Source organism: Hippoglossus hippoglossus, chromosome 6, assembly GCF_009819705.1.
Source record: "Hippoglossus hippoglossus isolate fHipHip1 chromosome 6, fHipHip1.pri, whole genome shotgun sequence".
Lineage (NCBI taxonomy): Eukaryota > Metazoa > Chordata > Actinopteri > Pleuronectiformes > Pleuronectidae > Hippoglossus > Hippoglossus hippoglossus.
This window is the reverse complement of record NC_047156.1, coordinates 21,271,357-21,287,650: the sequence shown is the minus strand read 5'-3', so window position 1 is coordinate 21,287,650 and position 16,294 is coordinate 21,271,357. Positions and strand designations below refer to the sequence as shown.

The 16,294-nt window shown below is 40.1% G+C and overlaps 1 protein-coding gene across 9 annotated transcripts in view; it reads left to right on the top strand.

Moving 5' to 3' along the window:
• The window catches only part of LOC117763650 (AP-3 complex subunit beta-2), a 43,472-nt gene extending 32,416 nt beyond the window's left edge, over positions 1–11,056 (top strand). For 4 of the 9 annotated variants that reach the window (XM_034588958.1, XM_034588957.1, XM_034588953.1 and 1 more), the window contains exons 19-27: positions 203–374; positions 688–853; positions 1,091–1,178; positions 1,470–1,579; positions 3,241–3,469; positions 3,883–3,967; positions 4,505–4,602; positions 8,964–9,102; positions 10,363–11,052. In XM_034588958.1, coding sequence (XP_034444849.1) covers positions 203–374; positions 688–853; positions 1,091–1,178; positions 1,470–1,579; positions 3,241–3,469; positions 3,883–3,967; positions 4,505–4,602; positions 8,964–9,102; positions 10,363–10,549 — 1,274 coding nt within the window. In that variant the 3' untranslated portion in view covers positions 10,550–11,052. Of the gene's footprint in view, positions 1–202; positions 375–687; positions 854–1,090; positions 1,179–1,469; positions 1,580–3,240; positions 3,470–3,882; positions 3,968–4,504; positions 4,603–8,963; positions 9,103–10,362 lie in introns of all 9 variants that reach the window. The other 5 variants (XM_034588960.1, XM_034588961.1, XM_034588959.1 and 2 more) reach the window with 2 other exon arrangements.
• Positions 11,057–16,294: the final 5,238 nt, after the last annotated feature.

Genomic DNA, 16,294 nt, shown 5'->3' with positions numbered 1-16,294 from the left:
CAAACAAACGCAGATGAAAATGTATCCTCACCGATTTTTATCTTCCTCATTGGTGTATGGCATGAGACATTTAATTCGCTTTGGATTTGAGTAAACATTTGTTTTCCAGGGACCTTTTAGCACTGTATGTGCTATAACGTGCCAGATAGACTTTCATGTCCCCATTGTCTGTGTTTTCATCAGTTGACTTTTTCCTCCTCAGAGTCGGACTCTGTCAGCGGCTCAGAGATTGGCAGCGGCAGCGGGGTGAGCGGGTTAGGATCAGAAAGCGAAGAGAGCGAGGAAGGCTCTGAGTCTGAGGAGGAGGATGAAGAGGAGAAAGACAAAAAGAAGAAAAAGAAAGAATTAAAGAAGCCGGTGCGAGAAAGTGAAAGGTAGCAGACACTTCTGATTTCTGTTTAGTCGTAATGTTTCTGTTTAACTAAACAGAAAACATGGTACTCAATCCTTTTATGTACTCTGCTACTACTTTTCTAATATATGATAATATGATTGGTTATATCACATCAAAAGCATGCTTTCCCATCACACTAAAAGTCCAATTTAACCTTTGTTGTGGTCACTTTTTTCTCCTGACACTCTGTCATTCAATGCATAGTCCTATTTTTTCTACTGTAAGCACAACAATAGCATCTGTTTCATCTGTTATAGATAAAACTCTATCGGGACCTTTGCTTTGTTTTCCAGTGAGCAGAGCAGTGAAGAAGAAGAGAGCAAGCGTGAGAGGAAAAGCAAACCACGCAAGAGCGCCTCAGAATCGGAATCAGATGAGGAGGAGGAGAGCGAGTCCGAAAGCAGCCAATCAGAGTCTGAGGACTCTGATTCTGAGGTAGAGGTCAAAAAGAAAAAAAAGGTAAAGATAATGAATCACTCTACATAAAAAATAAAAAAAAACATTTAAAATCGACACCTTTAGATGTTAGGTACAAAAAAATACAGGAGCATGTGGAGTATTTTCTTTTTGAAAAACCTACATTTAGAATGAAATCTAAAACTGTTTTCACTGACTCACGAACAAAACATATCTGTATTTAGACTGGCCCACGTTCACACCGTCATGTACAAATCACTTGGTTTCCCCTCCTTCCAGGCAGCTGAATCTAAACCTCCCTCCAAACCTGTCAAGATCGAGAGCAAGAAAGAGAAGAAAGAGATGTCGCTACTCGACCTGGACGATTGTGAGTTCTTCCATCTCTATGGCTGTGTTTCTTTTCTCTTCTGAAAGTTCAGGGCAAAAGTACTAATGCTCATGTAAGTAAGGTAAAGTCAGTGAACAAGTACATTTTCAAATTGAAGTATATCTAAAAATCCTTTTGATCGGTTCCTATGCCAACACCTCTGGTAACTAGGGAAACATTTTTAAATATCTTTCCCGCACATGCTGAAGAGGATGTAAGAAACAGATGAATACAGTCAGGTCTGAAATTTGGGGACATCCCTGCTGAGTCTCTCTGCGTCTCTCATTTTAGTTGAGCCTGCACCCTCTCCTCAAGTCACGCCCATCAACACCTTCCTGTCCAGCAGCCTTGCGACCGACCTGGAGGGCTTGTCTCTGTCTGACAGTGTTCTCTCCCCGGCAGTAAGTACCTCTCATGTCTCACCTTCTTTCATGTTCAGCCATCGTCTATACCGTTTATCTTTTGAGGGTCCTGGTGGGACTGGAACCAATCCCAGCTGACATTGGGCGAGTGGCAGGGTTTACTGTTTACTGTGGATCACATTCACATCTACAGTCAATTGAGAGTCCCAGAGAAAACTCTCACAGACACAGGGAAGACATGCAAAACTCCACACAGAAAGAACCTAACCGGGATTCGAACCAAGAACCTTCTTGCTGTGAGGTGCTAACCACCCCTGTGGTTTCTATTTAATAAATGATTGGAAATTCCTAAGTAGATGATCTGTGGTAAAACTTTAAAGGGAAACCTTCTGTTGTGTTATACTGACTAACAGACTGAAGAGATGGATTTATCTTAGGAAACAAACTTTTCTTCTCAGTACCAAGGTAGCTGATGTCCTCCAAATCTAAAGCCAAGAAAATGCTAAATCTGCAGGTGAAGGACAAGATTCAGTTTTTTGTCACTAGTTTGACCAATGGTAAACAGTCCATGTGGAAAAGCATCTCCTTTCTCATTTACCTGCATTCAAATGCAGATAACTGTTTTAGGGTTTTAGGGATAGTTCACCCAAAAATGAAAATCCATTCATTATCTACTCACCACTATGCCGATGGAGGGATGGGTGAAGAGTTTGAATCCACAAAACACTTCTGGAGTTTCAGGGGTAAACAACGTTGCAGCCAAATCCAATACAATTGAGGTAAATGGTGACCACTTATTCTTATATACGATTCACGTGCAAACGCGGCTCTGGAGGAGGATAACAGGATAAACGCTGTTTTGAGTTGAATTTGAATGTCGGGGTTTACGGACACTTGACACCACAGGAGCACTATGGAGGCATTTTATGTTTTTTTCTGTTGTTTTTTCACATTAAATTAGTGGTCACCATTTACTTCAGTTGTATTGGATTTGGCTGCAACGCAGTTTTTTCTCTTTAATAGAGATAAGCCAAAATGTCGCCTGGACCTAAAACACCTAGAAAAAGTATCGCTAGTTGTGTTTTGTGTGGAGAAATGTTCTCGGACTTGTGTGATAAAAGAAACTAGTCAGACTGTAAACAGAGAATGTACAGAGAATGGAAGATGGATGTCTGCTGTCTAATCCGGAAGCCCGAAAATATTGGCTGTGGCACCAGAGAATAATTTATCTCCAGACGATAGCCGATGGGCTCAGCGATTAGAAAGCCATGAAAATAATGTCTTGATATAACACTCTGAAGAAAGGTTTTCTTCAGAGTTTGACTGTGAACCATCCTGAGGCCCTTGCACAACATGGATTTCCAACCTCAGCCCCCTCATCACGTCAACAGCTATTTCAGTTCAAACATATTAAAGGATGAGGTCATTTTGTTTCATTGTAAAACAGCACTCATCCGGCACTTATGTCAATGTTACTTCATGTATAGTGAAATCCACACTACATATTTCTTTCAAAATAAGGAGAAAGAAAAAGTTCGAAAAAAAAGAAAAGCGCAAATGGAAATTGATCACCATGCTTTCTGAAAAAGAGGACAAATACAGTAGATCAAATGCAAAAATGTTTGTCTCTTCCCTGTCATCTCGAGCACAAAGTCTGTCTGTAATGGTCAGTGACTCTTCATTCTCTCTTCTCCCCACAGACCATCGCCCCCTCCAGTGCGTTGAAGAGCTACGAGCTGCTGCACCGCATCACAGGGGAGGGTCTGTCGGTGGAGTACTGCTTCAGCCGGCAGCCCTTTAGCCCTGACGCCAACATGGTGGCGGTGCAGATGCAGTTCACCAACAGCGCCACGTCCGACACTAAGAACCTGCACATGGAGGACGTGAAGCTGCATTCTGGCATGAGAGTGAAAGAGTTCCCAGAGATTGGTGGGTGACTGTGGACAATGAGATTGAATAAACACCTATGTATGTACTTTGTGCTTAGCATATATGATTTGTTTAATTTAACCCATATCTAATAATGAATATATTACAATACAAACTTTGTACATGTTTTATTTTCCAAAATCTGTTTTTCAAGCTGACTACCCACCGTCTGCAGTTCACTGTGTTCATCTCAGAATCTGAAAACTGTTTCAGTTTGTATAATCTTTCCCACAATAAACTATACATACCTGTTTAGAGGTAGTACTGTGTGTAGCATGGATCTGAGACAGTGGCTTAGTGGACACACTCAGTCCTCATCTGTCAAACTAGCTGAGTTGCTGACTGAAAAGCTTTATGTCGTATTGTTTGTGCACGTGTTATAACTGCTGTCTCCTCTTTGCCTGCGTTGACAGAGCTGCTGCCGACAGGTGAGACATCCACAGCTGTAATGGGCATCGATTTCTGTGACTCAACCCAAGCGGCGAACTTCCAGCTGTGGTGAGATGGATTCAAATTTTCTGATTAGAGATTAGATAAAAAATTGTGAAATAGTGTTATACTATCCTGAAGAAGCCACAAGTCCATATGATATCAAATGTTATTTATAAAAACATGTTTTATTTTTTATGTCAAAGAGAAATACTACACTACCCACAATCCTCAGGTGGAATAGCAACGGCTGGTGGAGTTCGCTGTCACAGAGGAAACGTTTACCACGAATCATGTCAGCATTACACAGAGCAACCAGGACTTCTTGTTCCGTCATGCTGCAGTTGTTTAGTGATGAGGAAAAGAAAAGAGTCCAAAGGGTGAAAATCCCTACAACAAGGTTGAATTCAAGAATAAGCTGCGGAAAGTCGCAATGGTTTATGGGATGTGTAGTCCCTTCTCTCTTAGAAAAGTCTGTACACAGTCTTGCACAAGAGGGCGGTCACTGTTACGCTCTATATTGAGCAATGAAGTTTAAGATCAGAGTCTCTCCTGTTCTTTTAGAAAAACGTATCAATACCTAAAAGTGCATTTCTTTTTTCGCAGCACTCACACCAGGAAATTCTTCGTGTCTATCCAGCCACTGGTTGGGGAGCTGATGAGGCCTGTCTTCCTGACTGAGAACGAATTTAAAAAGGAACAAGGTATGTGCCGAAAATAAATGTAATTCATTTCAATCGAGAAATAGAAAGGGGATTTGGTTACTTTACTTGTACTGATTTCTTATGTTTGCTTTTTTACTACTTCTCTTCAACAACTTTATTTGTATCAATGTGTTTAGACAGAATGAGTTGGTTGACAGGTATAGTTTCATGTGTAATGGCTTAAACTGGTTATTTTTTCTATTCAAGTATTTTATATATTGATCAAATCCTAATCATGAGGTTTAGTTTAGTGTATTTAAATGACAATTAATTATTTTAAGGGTTTGCCAGAGGCCACTTCTGTGGGTTAGTTTTCTTTGAAGCAGCCAGAAGTGTTTTAAAAACTGATTCATCCTGAGCCATGGGTTTATGGAATTTTTTTCCTGCTCTTATGTGAGAAAAGAGCAACGTCTTTTTAAAAGAATCTCATGAGTTCTTCAGACATATTCTCACACATGTAACTATATGGCACTCAGTAGAGCACATACCTCCGCCAAGGCCCTTTACATTCAATCAAGTTGCACATCGCTAAATGTACCTGATTTTTTTTTTTTATCAAGATCCATTAATTATTTTCTGGGAAATCAAGGAAAATGTTTGACAACAACATCCTTGCTCAAAATGTTAAACAAAGAATTCCTTTATCCGCTCGCTGATTCTACCAAGTTTCGTGGAATTCTGTCCAGTAGTTTTTGCTTAATCCTGCATACAGACAAACAAACCAATCAACAAAGAGACGGGGGTGAAAACATAACCTCCTTGGCGGAGGTAATTATCCTGAGATCACATCAGCTTTTATTTCCATTGCAAAGTTGAAATGCGTCACCTGTAAAAAGACTTTTAAATACACCAAAAATCCAAAGTGTTCGATGTGCAGACAGTAGATACCAGCATGTCTCTAATGTCCATGCTGACTGACACAGAGCCAGATGTGAGCTCTAACAAACCCATAGTGACTCTTTAAACATCTGTCATATCCACGGTTCCTCCCTCTCCGCACTTTCACCAATAGAGAAGCTATTACACAATCATGGTAAGTTGGCTTTGTTAGATTTGTTCCTCCCAGCCATCTGTGTGCCCACCTGCCTTTTAGCCAACCTCACACAGACCCCGACTCCTCTCCTCACCCTCCTCCTCCCTCCTCTAATGCCTCCTGCTGACTCCCCCATCCTCCCCCCCTTCCTGCCTTGGTAATCGACACGTAACTGCATCTCCAGGTCTGTAGCTGCAGACAGACTCACCTGTGCTGCTAACATGCACCTCATAAAGGCCGCTCACACTGCTGCACCGGGAATGACTGGAAATGCTCATCCACTGATGCTGATTCACTCTTCTTTGGGCACCATGTGAACCAAAAAAAAAAGGAAATAACATCAGGCTCAGAGCAGCACTCGCTCATGTGCACCATCGTTCATCTTTCTTTTATCTGAGCTTTCAAACTGCTTAAATGAACTGCTGAATCTCAAGTATTACAATGTCACGATATTGTTGTGTATCATTTTGTGATTTGGAAGTCAAAAGACATTGTAAAGTCTTTGAGGTCAACACGCTGTTAATCCTGTGATACTGGATTTTTATTTTTGACACTGTGGGCAGCAGAAACGATGAAGTGTTAGTGCCAATCAAAGGGAAAAAAAGCCCCCTAAATAAACCAAATGTAATCAGCGAGAGCCTTACAGTCGACCACTACACGTCTGCATGGTTCTTTCTTTAGAATCAGTTTCTTGTACAATCTTTTCAAAGTCCTGATACTAATCACAATGCAATACAGTATTATGACTTAATTCTCATAAATGTATTCTTTATTCTTGCAAATGTATGACTTTTGTCTCGTAATATTATGACTTAAATCTCAGATTTTTTTCCTTTTAAAGTGGCACTACTACTAAAAACTAGCTGTGAGCCCATCACTGACATTTCATCACCTTTCAGGTGATTATTCACACTTCCAACAGTTGTGTTTTTGGCCAAGATAAGGTCTTGACTCTCTCATAGCTCCAATTTTGGTCTCCACCCACACAGAGGGAAATATCTGGCTCTTCAGCTGCTGAATGCTCCACTATGTTCACCATCTAGTCACCAACCATGTCTGTGTACTGTTTGGTGGTGGGCAGGTAGTGCTCATATAAAGATGTACCTGCTCTACTCACAGTGGTGGAGTGCACATTGGGAGCACAGGGACATTTCCTGGTGGTCTGATGGTCTTTTTGGCTAGCTCCCCTATCTGAAATCGTTGTAGCAGCAATGCACCTGCTTCTGATAGCATTATAACAAGTCGTCGGCTAAATGGAAGCTCGTGGTCAAAAGAAACGGAAAGGTGGAGCAGAGAGGGAGAGAATTAAGAAGAGAAAAGCTCCTTCCTCAGATGCAGCTAAATGCTGCAAAATAATTTTTAAAAAATGACGACTGCGTGTTAAACTATTTAAGAGAACATTTTGACAAAATTAAACATTTCTCATTACCACCGTGTGAATAATTAGTCAAACTTTATAATGAAGAAAAACTTAAATTCAAGCAACAAAATAACAGACTGTCATTGAGAAACCACCTGTTCCCACAGACTAATTTCACTTCACCACCTCAGAGACTCAGTCTGACAATATCAGAACAATCTGATGTAGATTTTCAAAGTAAAAGCCCTCAGAAATATCATATTTTCACTGTTGATGGTTGTGGCAACAGAGAAGCAGATTCTTATGGCACTTGACAAAGACCATGTCACTGAAAAGATGGCAGAGGGCAGTGAGTTTACTTGTTTACTAGGCCGGTAACCCTTACATCAACAATTTGGGTCAGCCTACAAAATTAGAGGTCTGGTGCTTTGCGAAAAAAATTGTCAAATTCCCGGCCTGAATTATTGTCCCAGTCCGCCCCTGTCTACTCATATGACATGACTCACTCTCCATAATCTTCTTCCATACACTTTCTACCAATTTGGTGGTCTATTTAAGCTGTGAATATTTCCCATCTATCGCTCTGTCTGTCAGTGCCTCTGCTGCCCTGCGTCAATATCTATCCCTTTCGATTCAGCCCCACCACCAACCCAGCATCATAACTCCAGGCTGCGGTTCACCACATTTCATCACTCCCCATTTAATCATATCTAAAGGGAGAGTGATGACGTTGGAGCCAAGACACAAAAGTTTAACTATCTTCTGCTGCTGTAACTTAAATGTGAGTTGTCTGACTAAATTGATCGATCATTTAATCCCATATTTTCCATCCTCTTAAAACAGAGCTTTAGCCCCTTTTTGAACAAAAAAAGTCCCAGACCCAGAGGAACTAAAGTAGCAATTAGGAGTCTTCTCCGAGCATTTTCTGTTTACACTTACGTGGCTCTGATGTGTGAGTTGGGTGCAATGACTGGATGACAGGTAGACTAAAATCTCAAGTCTCCTGAGAGAGACGATCTGCTGAGAGTCTTTTCTTTTGGTTTTACAGCATGGCCTCCATAAAACAATCAGGATATATAGCTATGTTTTTCTTCTTCTCTCATTTGATTTGCTTTGCTGCTACTGTCCCTTTCTCAGCCATGTCAGAGTCAAATTGTTTTATTTTGATACGATGAGAATATGAAAAATGTTTAGTGCGACAAAACCTAAAGATTCACAATATACAATGAAATGAAACAGTAAAAAAGCATCAAATTAATAATGCTATCATTATACAGAATAACTTTAACAGTCACTTAATCGCAGGGTTGTTGGTCTGTTTTCTGTCAAGTGCTTGTTTCAGCACCAGTTAGCATATACCTCACAGTGATATGTACTCATTCAGGTAGTAATTGCAGTGATCAAGAAATGTGAAAAAAGTCCAGTTTTGAGCTCAATTGGAGAACTTTTCAACCAATATGTCCTGATGTCATTTGACCTGCAAATCAGTGTTTACTGGGAGGCATCCACTTTCATGTACGAATCTGTCAGTAGCTTCCTGGAGACAAAAATACTTTGGTGCAAAATGCACGACTTTAATCTTTGAACGAGACTGGAAGTTCACACAGCTGCTTCCTTTGTGCTGTGTGAGATATCTGAATCCCTCATCTGCTGTGGTCAGTGTAATGCATTCCAGTTATAAGTTAAGCAGCATTTTTTGATTATTGATGTTGAGTCAATAATCACATCAATCCCTCAGAAATCAATGTACTTTCGGGACATTCATACAGTATCTGAGAATAATACTGTATAAGTTGAAAAAATTATAATTTCTTGAATCAAGCAGTACTACACTGAGCTCTCACATTTATACAAGCTGCACTCTGTTAGGTATTGCAACAATAATAGTAATAACTACTTTTTTTACTTGGAGAGAGAAGAAGCTACTGTAGCTCCTGTTTGACCAGTGCTCTGCTCACACTTCTACAGGTCAGCTGATGGGCATGAACGAAATCACAGAGAGGCTGACTCTGGACATCAAGTGTCGGAATGAACACGCCATCGTCCAGCGGGTGGCCACCGCCGCCAACCTCAGCAGAGTCCCCTGTGGTTCCGATAAAGAGTGCAGGTGAGAAGATTAAAAGAAGCATCAGTTGTGACGCTACAAACACAAAGCTGCTCTTTAATCTGAGTGAGGCTCAAAGAAGGGTTTGTCTGTCTCAAAGGACATACCATCCCTTTGGGCCGATTGGGGTCAAGTTTTATCATAGTGTGAACAGCTGTGTCCAGAAAACTGCAAGTTACACATTAAAGGTTGATGTCTAGTACAAACTGGCACAGAGTCTGTCAGTTGGAGAGCAGGACTTACTGATTCCACGTTCAGATGTCCGAGGCCTTGCTTCTCTGCTGTTAAACAGTGGATCGCTCTCTCCGGATTGGGGGGAGTTGCTGCCCCAAGTGGAGGAGTTTTAGTATTGCGGGCTCCTGTTGACGAGTGAGGGGGCAATGGACAGGCGGGTCTGTGCGGCGTGCAGCAGTAGTGCAGGCGTTGTGCTGGACTGTTGTTAAGGAGGAGCTGAGCCACAGGGCAAAGCTTTGATTTACAGTTCTCGTGATCTAATGTACGTATTTGTTTCAAGTCAAGTCTTCCCACCTTAAGATATAGTTTCTTCTTTCTATGTCAGATTTTCTCAAACTTAATCTGTGTTGACGCTGGTTAGAAACTCTAATCTTAATTTAGTTTCGTCTGGTCAATCTTGAGATGATTTTAACCCCAGAACACAGTTTAAATACTGTAATAATACATACGTTTATTTTTAATCATTTTGAGTTCAAAGCACTGATGCAAAGTTCATCCAGGATTTAAACAGTTATATGAATGGGCCCTTTAGGAAAGTTATTATGCAAACGTTGGAGATGTTGAAATGACCTCAGTGACAATTTGGTCAGAAATAGCTCATTATTGGTCAGATTACTGTTCTTTTTTTTCCGCTTGCAAGGACCGTTCAACAAGATTAACCTTTTATTTATGATAATGAAAATGGGTATGAGAGGTTGACGGATTATTGAGTCTTCGTTGCATTGTGGGGAAGCTTAGGAGGCACGACAGACCCTCTAAAGACCCTATTGAGGAGGAAGGAAAGGAAGAAGCAAAGAGAGGATGGTGTGGGGGTAAGTGGTGCAGAATAGGAGAAAGAAAGAAGAGGAGAGGGTAAGCAGGGCATTGACAGACGTGCCGGAAGAGGTGCGGTTGAGGTGTGGTCCTGCTCCTGAAACTCTGCTAGATAGCTTCAATTATTTGAATTCCAAACCTTCTGACTGACTCATGTGTCCCTCCTTTATTCTGTGGCTTCATCTTCACTTCTGATCTTTGCTGCTTTGACCTCAGTCCTCCTGTCCCTCCTGCTGATCACCCTGTCCACAGGTTTGCCGGCCGCACAGTGACCAGCGGCAGCCTGGTGTTGGTAACCGTGGCGACCAAAGAGGATGGAGCCGCCCAGCTGACGGTCAACTGCGAGAAGATGGTGATCGGCACCATGCTGGTGAAGGACATCCTCCTGGCTTTGACGCAGTGACCCGTGCCTGCGCTCTACCTCCACCCCCCGCCCCCCCTCGCTCCACCCACCTCTCACATATTGTCCAGGTCATCACACGTGTAGCATCTCCTCCGTTCTCGAGTCGATGAGAACGTTTCCAGATTGTTTAACTCCAGGTTTTTGTTTTCTTAAAGAGCCCCCCGCTCTCAGAAACTGCTGAAGGCCACAACTCAACACGATATTCATGACAATCAGACCGATGTTTGACTTGATCCTTTGCTCCCATTTAAAGTTTCTTATATTCATCTTCCAAAAATATTTGTTTTGCAACATGTTTGTTGCTTGAGGACAACATTTAGTGGTCTCAAAATCTGGAATATGACAAGTAACTCCCATCCAAATGTCAGAAGTTACTCACTGCAAAAACATCACAGGCACCTGATTCGTGGTTCAAATCTCAATACAAGGTTCACCTTGCACCTTGTCTTCACCGTGTACCTCATGTTTTCTGAGCTTTCAGCTGCATGTCATGATCTTCATCAGCGGATGGACTCACAGAGACTACAGGGGAAGTTTATTTGTGCAGCATCTTTCAACAACAAAGTGCTGTACATAAAAAAGGCATAAAGACTAAATACAATAAGATATAATTTGCGACGGCTGCTTTGTATTCCTTCCATACAGCTTCGCTGTGATGACGACCTTTCAAGTTGTGATAAGTAATATTAAGATTTGTGGTGTTGAAACTTGGAGTCTTTTTCCCCTCCTCTCAGAATTTTGTTAAGTATAATGAAATGCTGCCACCCGCTGGATAATCACAATTATCTGCTTTTTTTTATCGGCTTAGATGTCATTTCTTGGAATAATAAAAAAGAAAATACTTTTCCTTTTAATTAATAATATTAAACCAAAACTAGACATAGCATCGACTAGCACCAGGTAAAGCTCATCAATAACCAGAGAAAGGTAAAGGAGGGCATCAATGGCACCCCCCCACCCACCCCCTGCATCATGATCAATTCTACGACGCGACCTGATATCATGTGTGTAAACTCCATCTGCTGAGGAAGACCATGAGATGTGCAGTGCTTTGAAAAGATAAAAACTAGGTTTATTTATGTGGCCCTAACTGAGAATGTAACAATTAAAGTCACTCACACAGTCATATTAGGAGTCCAATCCTGACAAAACCCATTTTTATAAGTGATGCAGTTCCACCCATAAAACTTGGTGAAATTAATTGAAAATACAAATGGCCAAGTAGTTTTTTATAATTCTTTGAGAAGTGGATGAACAAATCTGTCACGGCAGTTTTAATTTTACGCTTGTTAGGTGCCAGCTATCGGATTATTTTAAGATGTAGATATTAGAGTTGATAGAGAATAATACACTGTAGAATCCCAGAGAACAGGTCACCATGAAAAACATTTTTAAGTTCCTTAAGATCTGCTTCATCAATACTCATCCAGTGATTTGATTTAGAAATCAAATGTAGCATGAAGGCTCAACTAAGACAACACTTACCTGCAACTGAACCGGTTTTGGCACAATAACAAATGTTAATCAATGACTCGCCACTCCTGTGAAAATAGAAGGGTTTTCACGGCACCTCTGCGGTACAGTAGTTGTCATAGTGTGATGTTCATTACAGTACGTGGGGCGTTGTATAAATGTCATTGTATGTATTGCGACATGTAATGCAGTAATACTATAAGGTGTGGTGTGTGTGTGAGTGTGTATGCGTGTGTGTTTTTGTGGGTGTGATGATACTGAATATTGACCAGTCAAACATTAACAAGAAACTGACTCTCTGTCATGAAGCTCATCGCCATCATCAGTCGTCAGTCAGCTTGTAGCGGTGTTTGCTGAGTCAGCTTCAGGCTACAAAGATTCAGAAATGATTTACCCGTCTCTTATTTCATTGTTAATTTGTCACCTTACCAACCTGAAATTCTGATGAATGTCGACAAATGTTACAGAAGAAATGCAGATTGTGAAACTAATTTACTAATTTCTAACAAAAGTCATCAAAGTCAAGGGAATCGATTGATGCAAAATGATGCAATATTGGGTCCATAAAGCTAAAGATGTCTTTAAGATGTCTTGTTTTGTCCAGCACACAGATATTTACTGGAATATCACAGAAACTTCAGGAAGTCCCTTTTTTTTAATAACTAATTGATCATCAAAAAGGCTGCCTATTTTTTTTAGGTGAAAGCCTTATTATTTCAGCTCTACCAAATCCAATATTTAGACTTTGCCCTTCAAAGGACAACCTTTAAAGGTCCTGTGTAGAAGACTTAGTGGCATCTAGTGGTGAGGTTGCAGGTTGCAACCAACTGAATTCCCCTCCCCTCATCATTACTTTCCAAGTGTGTGGAAGAACCTACACTTTAGATAACATAAAAATACGAAAGGTCCTGTCAAAAGCTGTTGTTTAGCTTGTCCACTCTGGGCTACTGTACAAACATGGTGAGACAACATGGCAGCCCCCATGGAAAAGGACCCTGTCTTGACATAGATATAAAGGGCTAATTCTAAAGAGTTGGAAACACAATGATGCTTGGTTTCAGGTGATTGTTCACGAATGAAAACACTAGAAAAATGTTTACTTTTCGACAATCCATTTCTTTTAAATGGATTGTCATGAGTCCTACACAGTACACTTGGTTTCTTGCTGAAACACATGTTCACTGTAGCTACTACATAGCTTCATTCTGCATTTTAGTCCAACTCTTAAATAAACTTTAACAACTGAAAGATGATTTCCCTTTGAGGTTATACGTTTTTGAGAATCTGTTAAAATACCTTCCTGATGTGCGGATGATAATGTCTGAGATGTTCAGGTTAAGTGTCAGGTGACACTCCTCATGCCTTTGTTGACATTTAGATTTCACATCACAGGTCGTGCGGTTTCTTTTTTTGTCGTCGGCCCTTATGTAGTGGCTGCGCATATTTTTCTCATCGTCAACAGATTGTTTGTGTTTCTATTTATTAATTAATTGTTTCTTGACTGTTGTGTTATGTTTAGTTTTTTTACCAAGAGAGTACAGTCCAGCAAAACATTGAACAGTTGAATTGTTTATTCGGAAACTGAGATTTATAGTCACGGCAGCACAGCCATTCTGAAGAATGTAAAGAGGACGGAATATAAGTTTTAATGTATAAAAACAAATCCAATGAAAACGTTTTCTCCGCATTGGTTTTCAAATATCCAAAGTATGGTTCATCATACCCTGTGTGTGGTTGTGAAATGTGGCCCTGAAGTATTACAGGTTTATTTATTATACAAATAAAAAAATATAGATACAATATTTGTGTGGCGTGTTGGTACTTTTGTAAAATGTTTCCTGAGTGCTTCAAGACACTGGTTGTTTGTCTCTGTACGTCAGCCCTGTGATACACTGGCGACCTGTCCAGGGTGTAACCCGCCTCCTGCCTAATGTCAGCTGGGATTGGCTCCAGCCCCCTTGTGACCCTCAAATGATAAGCATTATACATAATACATCCTCATTCTCACGGTGCTGGAGAAAAACTAAATACACTGACACCACTGAGTATTTCCATTTTATACTTTTTCATACATCCACTCTAGATTTCAGAGGGAAATATTGCTATTTTAACTTACTGGTTATATTTCAGATTCTGTACAAACAAACATATAAAACGCTTTATAGAATACAGTTCATTGTTGTGATAATTAATTTGAGCTTTTACACAATAACACAAACTTACATACAATACATAAAGCACCCAGTACACCAAAAGAGAAGAGAGACAAAAGAGAGATATTTCAACATTTCAGTCATGTTTGTTTAGTTTATATATTCAATAAAATCCATTATTATTTATTTTACTTCGTTTGAGTAACTGATGGTTAAATATTCTCTCTGTATGAACCAAAAACTCTTTTCTCAGGACGTGACGTCTTATTTGGACAGAATACTTTACTTTAACAGAGTTTATCACCGTACAGTACAGTCTGTACAAGTCCTATAAATAGTGTTGTGTAAGACCAGTTGGATTTTCTCTGCATTGAAATCTTTGGAAATTGCAGAAACGCGTAAAAATACATTTTAATAAATATTGTATTCAGTTTTCATTGTAGTGTAGTATGTCTTTATTACCAAATTAAGAGAACAGATAAAGCAGATGAACAAATACAATACAAAAACAATAGATATATAACGAGAGTCTGAGAGAGCATGTGAATTTGACAGAACATAAAGAAATATAGCACCAGTTTAACTATTATATATATATATATATCAGTAAAAATGAAAAAAATGAAAAACTGAAGTGAAAAAAAGATGCAAAGGCGAATGAAGTTAAAAAAGGTATATTCTGACTAATCACCCAAGAGATTTATTTGTTCTTTTTGTTAAGTTCACTCAAAGTAAGCAGCTTAAAATTTACTTGAGAACTGAAGACTTGACCAAACTGTGAAGAACTAAGTCGACCTCTACTTGCAAACTTTATTTCCAAGAACTGGGGCGACCCCTATCGGCAAAGATTGAAATTTATGGATGTTCCCACAAGCATAGTTTTAGAATGAACGCTGCTTAATGCTTCATCAGTGTGAGTACTCCAACCATATGTTTTTGAGTTTTAACACACTGATGGACTGCTACTGCTGTGTTCACCATAATCTGCCAAAAGTAATATGCTACACATTTTTACAGGAAATAAAAAAGTGACAAAAGTAGATGTTGTCCTAGACTAATCCAGAAATGAAATCCATGCAGGGTGATGAGTAGACGAAACAAGACATCATAGAATATCACAGAGCAGCAGAAAGACAAGATGGTGGAGCAACAACATTCATCAAATAGGTTTTAATTTGTAGCTGTAGCTCAGTCGAACTGTGTGCATGAGCTCAAGAATGCATCAGCTAACGCAATTATTCTGGATGACAGTGTTTTCTTTCATTCACGCAGCGGCTCGGACAAATGGCATCACGCTCCCCAGACCGGCTGGTATGTCCATCAGTGATGGAGCGGAGAGCTGCCTCCACTCAGAGGAGTTTCACAGCAGGGTGTCCACATGCCAGCACACAGGCGTGACAGTAAAACTCATTCACAACAACTTCCAGACTCCAGATGTTCAAATACGTGATGTTTGTTTTTCACCATTTGCTTTGAGATCAATAGATGACCACTTTTAGCTTGTGTCTTCATCTCATTAGTAATGACATATTACCAAAATGACTGTGTGAGAAAGTTCAAATTCAGTGTCATGTGAATCTCGTAAATGATTCTGAAAATTCTTGCAGCATATTTCCAACATAGAGGAAAAGCGGCCTGTGTGTTCTGGGATATTGGAAGCTGGTGTACAGGTGGGCGTGAAAGTAAGGAGATGAAACATTGAGGATTACTGCCACACAGAGAGACTGGCAGGCAAAAGAGTTAGTGAGCAGAAGTGCTCCTCCGTATACAATTTGATTGGATGGTGTGCTTGCACAATGACATTAACGTTCTTGCATTTTAAATTTCACTTTAATGGCAAGTCATATTCATTCAATCAGCCTTTAAAACCTGTAAGCTCTCAATGAATCAGCTGAAATATAAACTTTTTCGAATATTTCGCAGAGGCAGATTTATGTTTAAAATACAATCAACACGTGTTAATGTGACTTTTGTTACAGCCACACAACCAAGACTAACTTCCTTCTCGTTAATGTGTCAGGCCTGTATCTGCTGACTGTGTGTGAAGGATTCACACGAGCTGGAGTAAAACATGTCCATGATGTAACAAGCAGGCGAAACAACAAATCACTGTTGTATT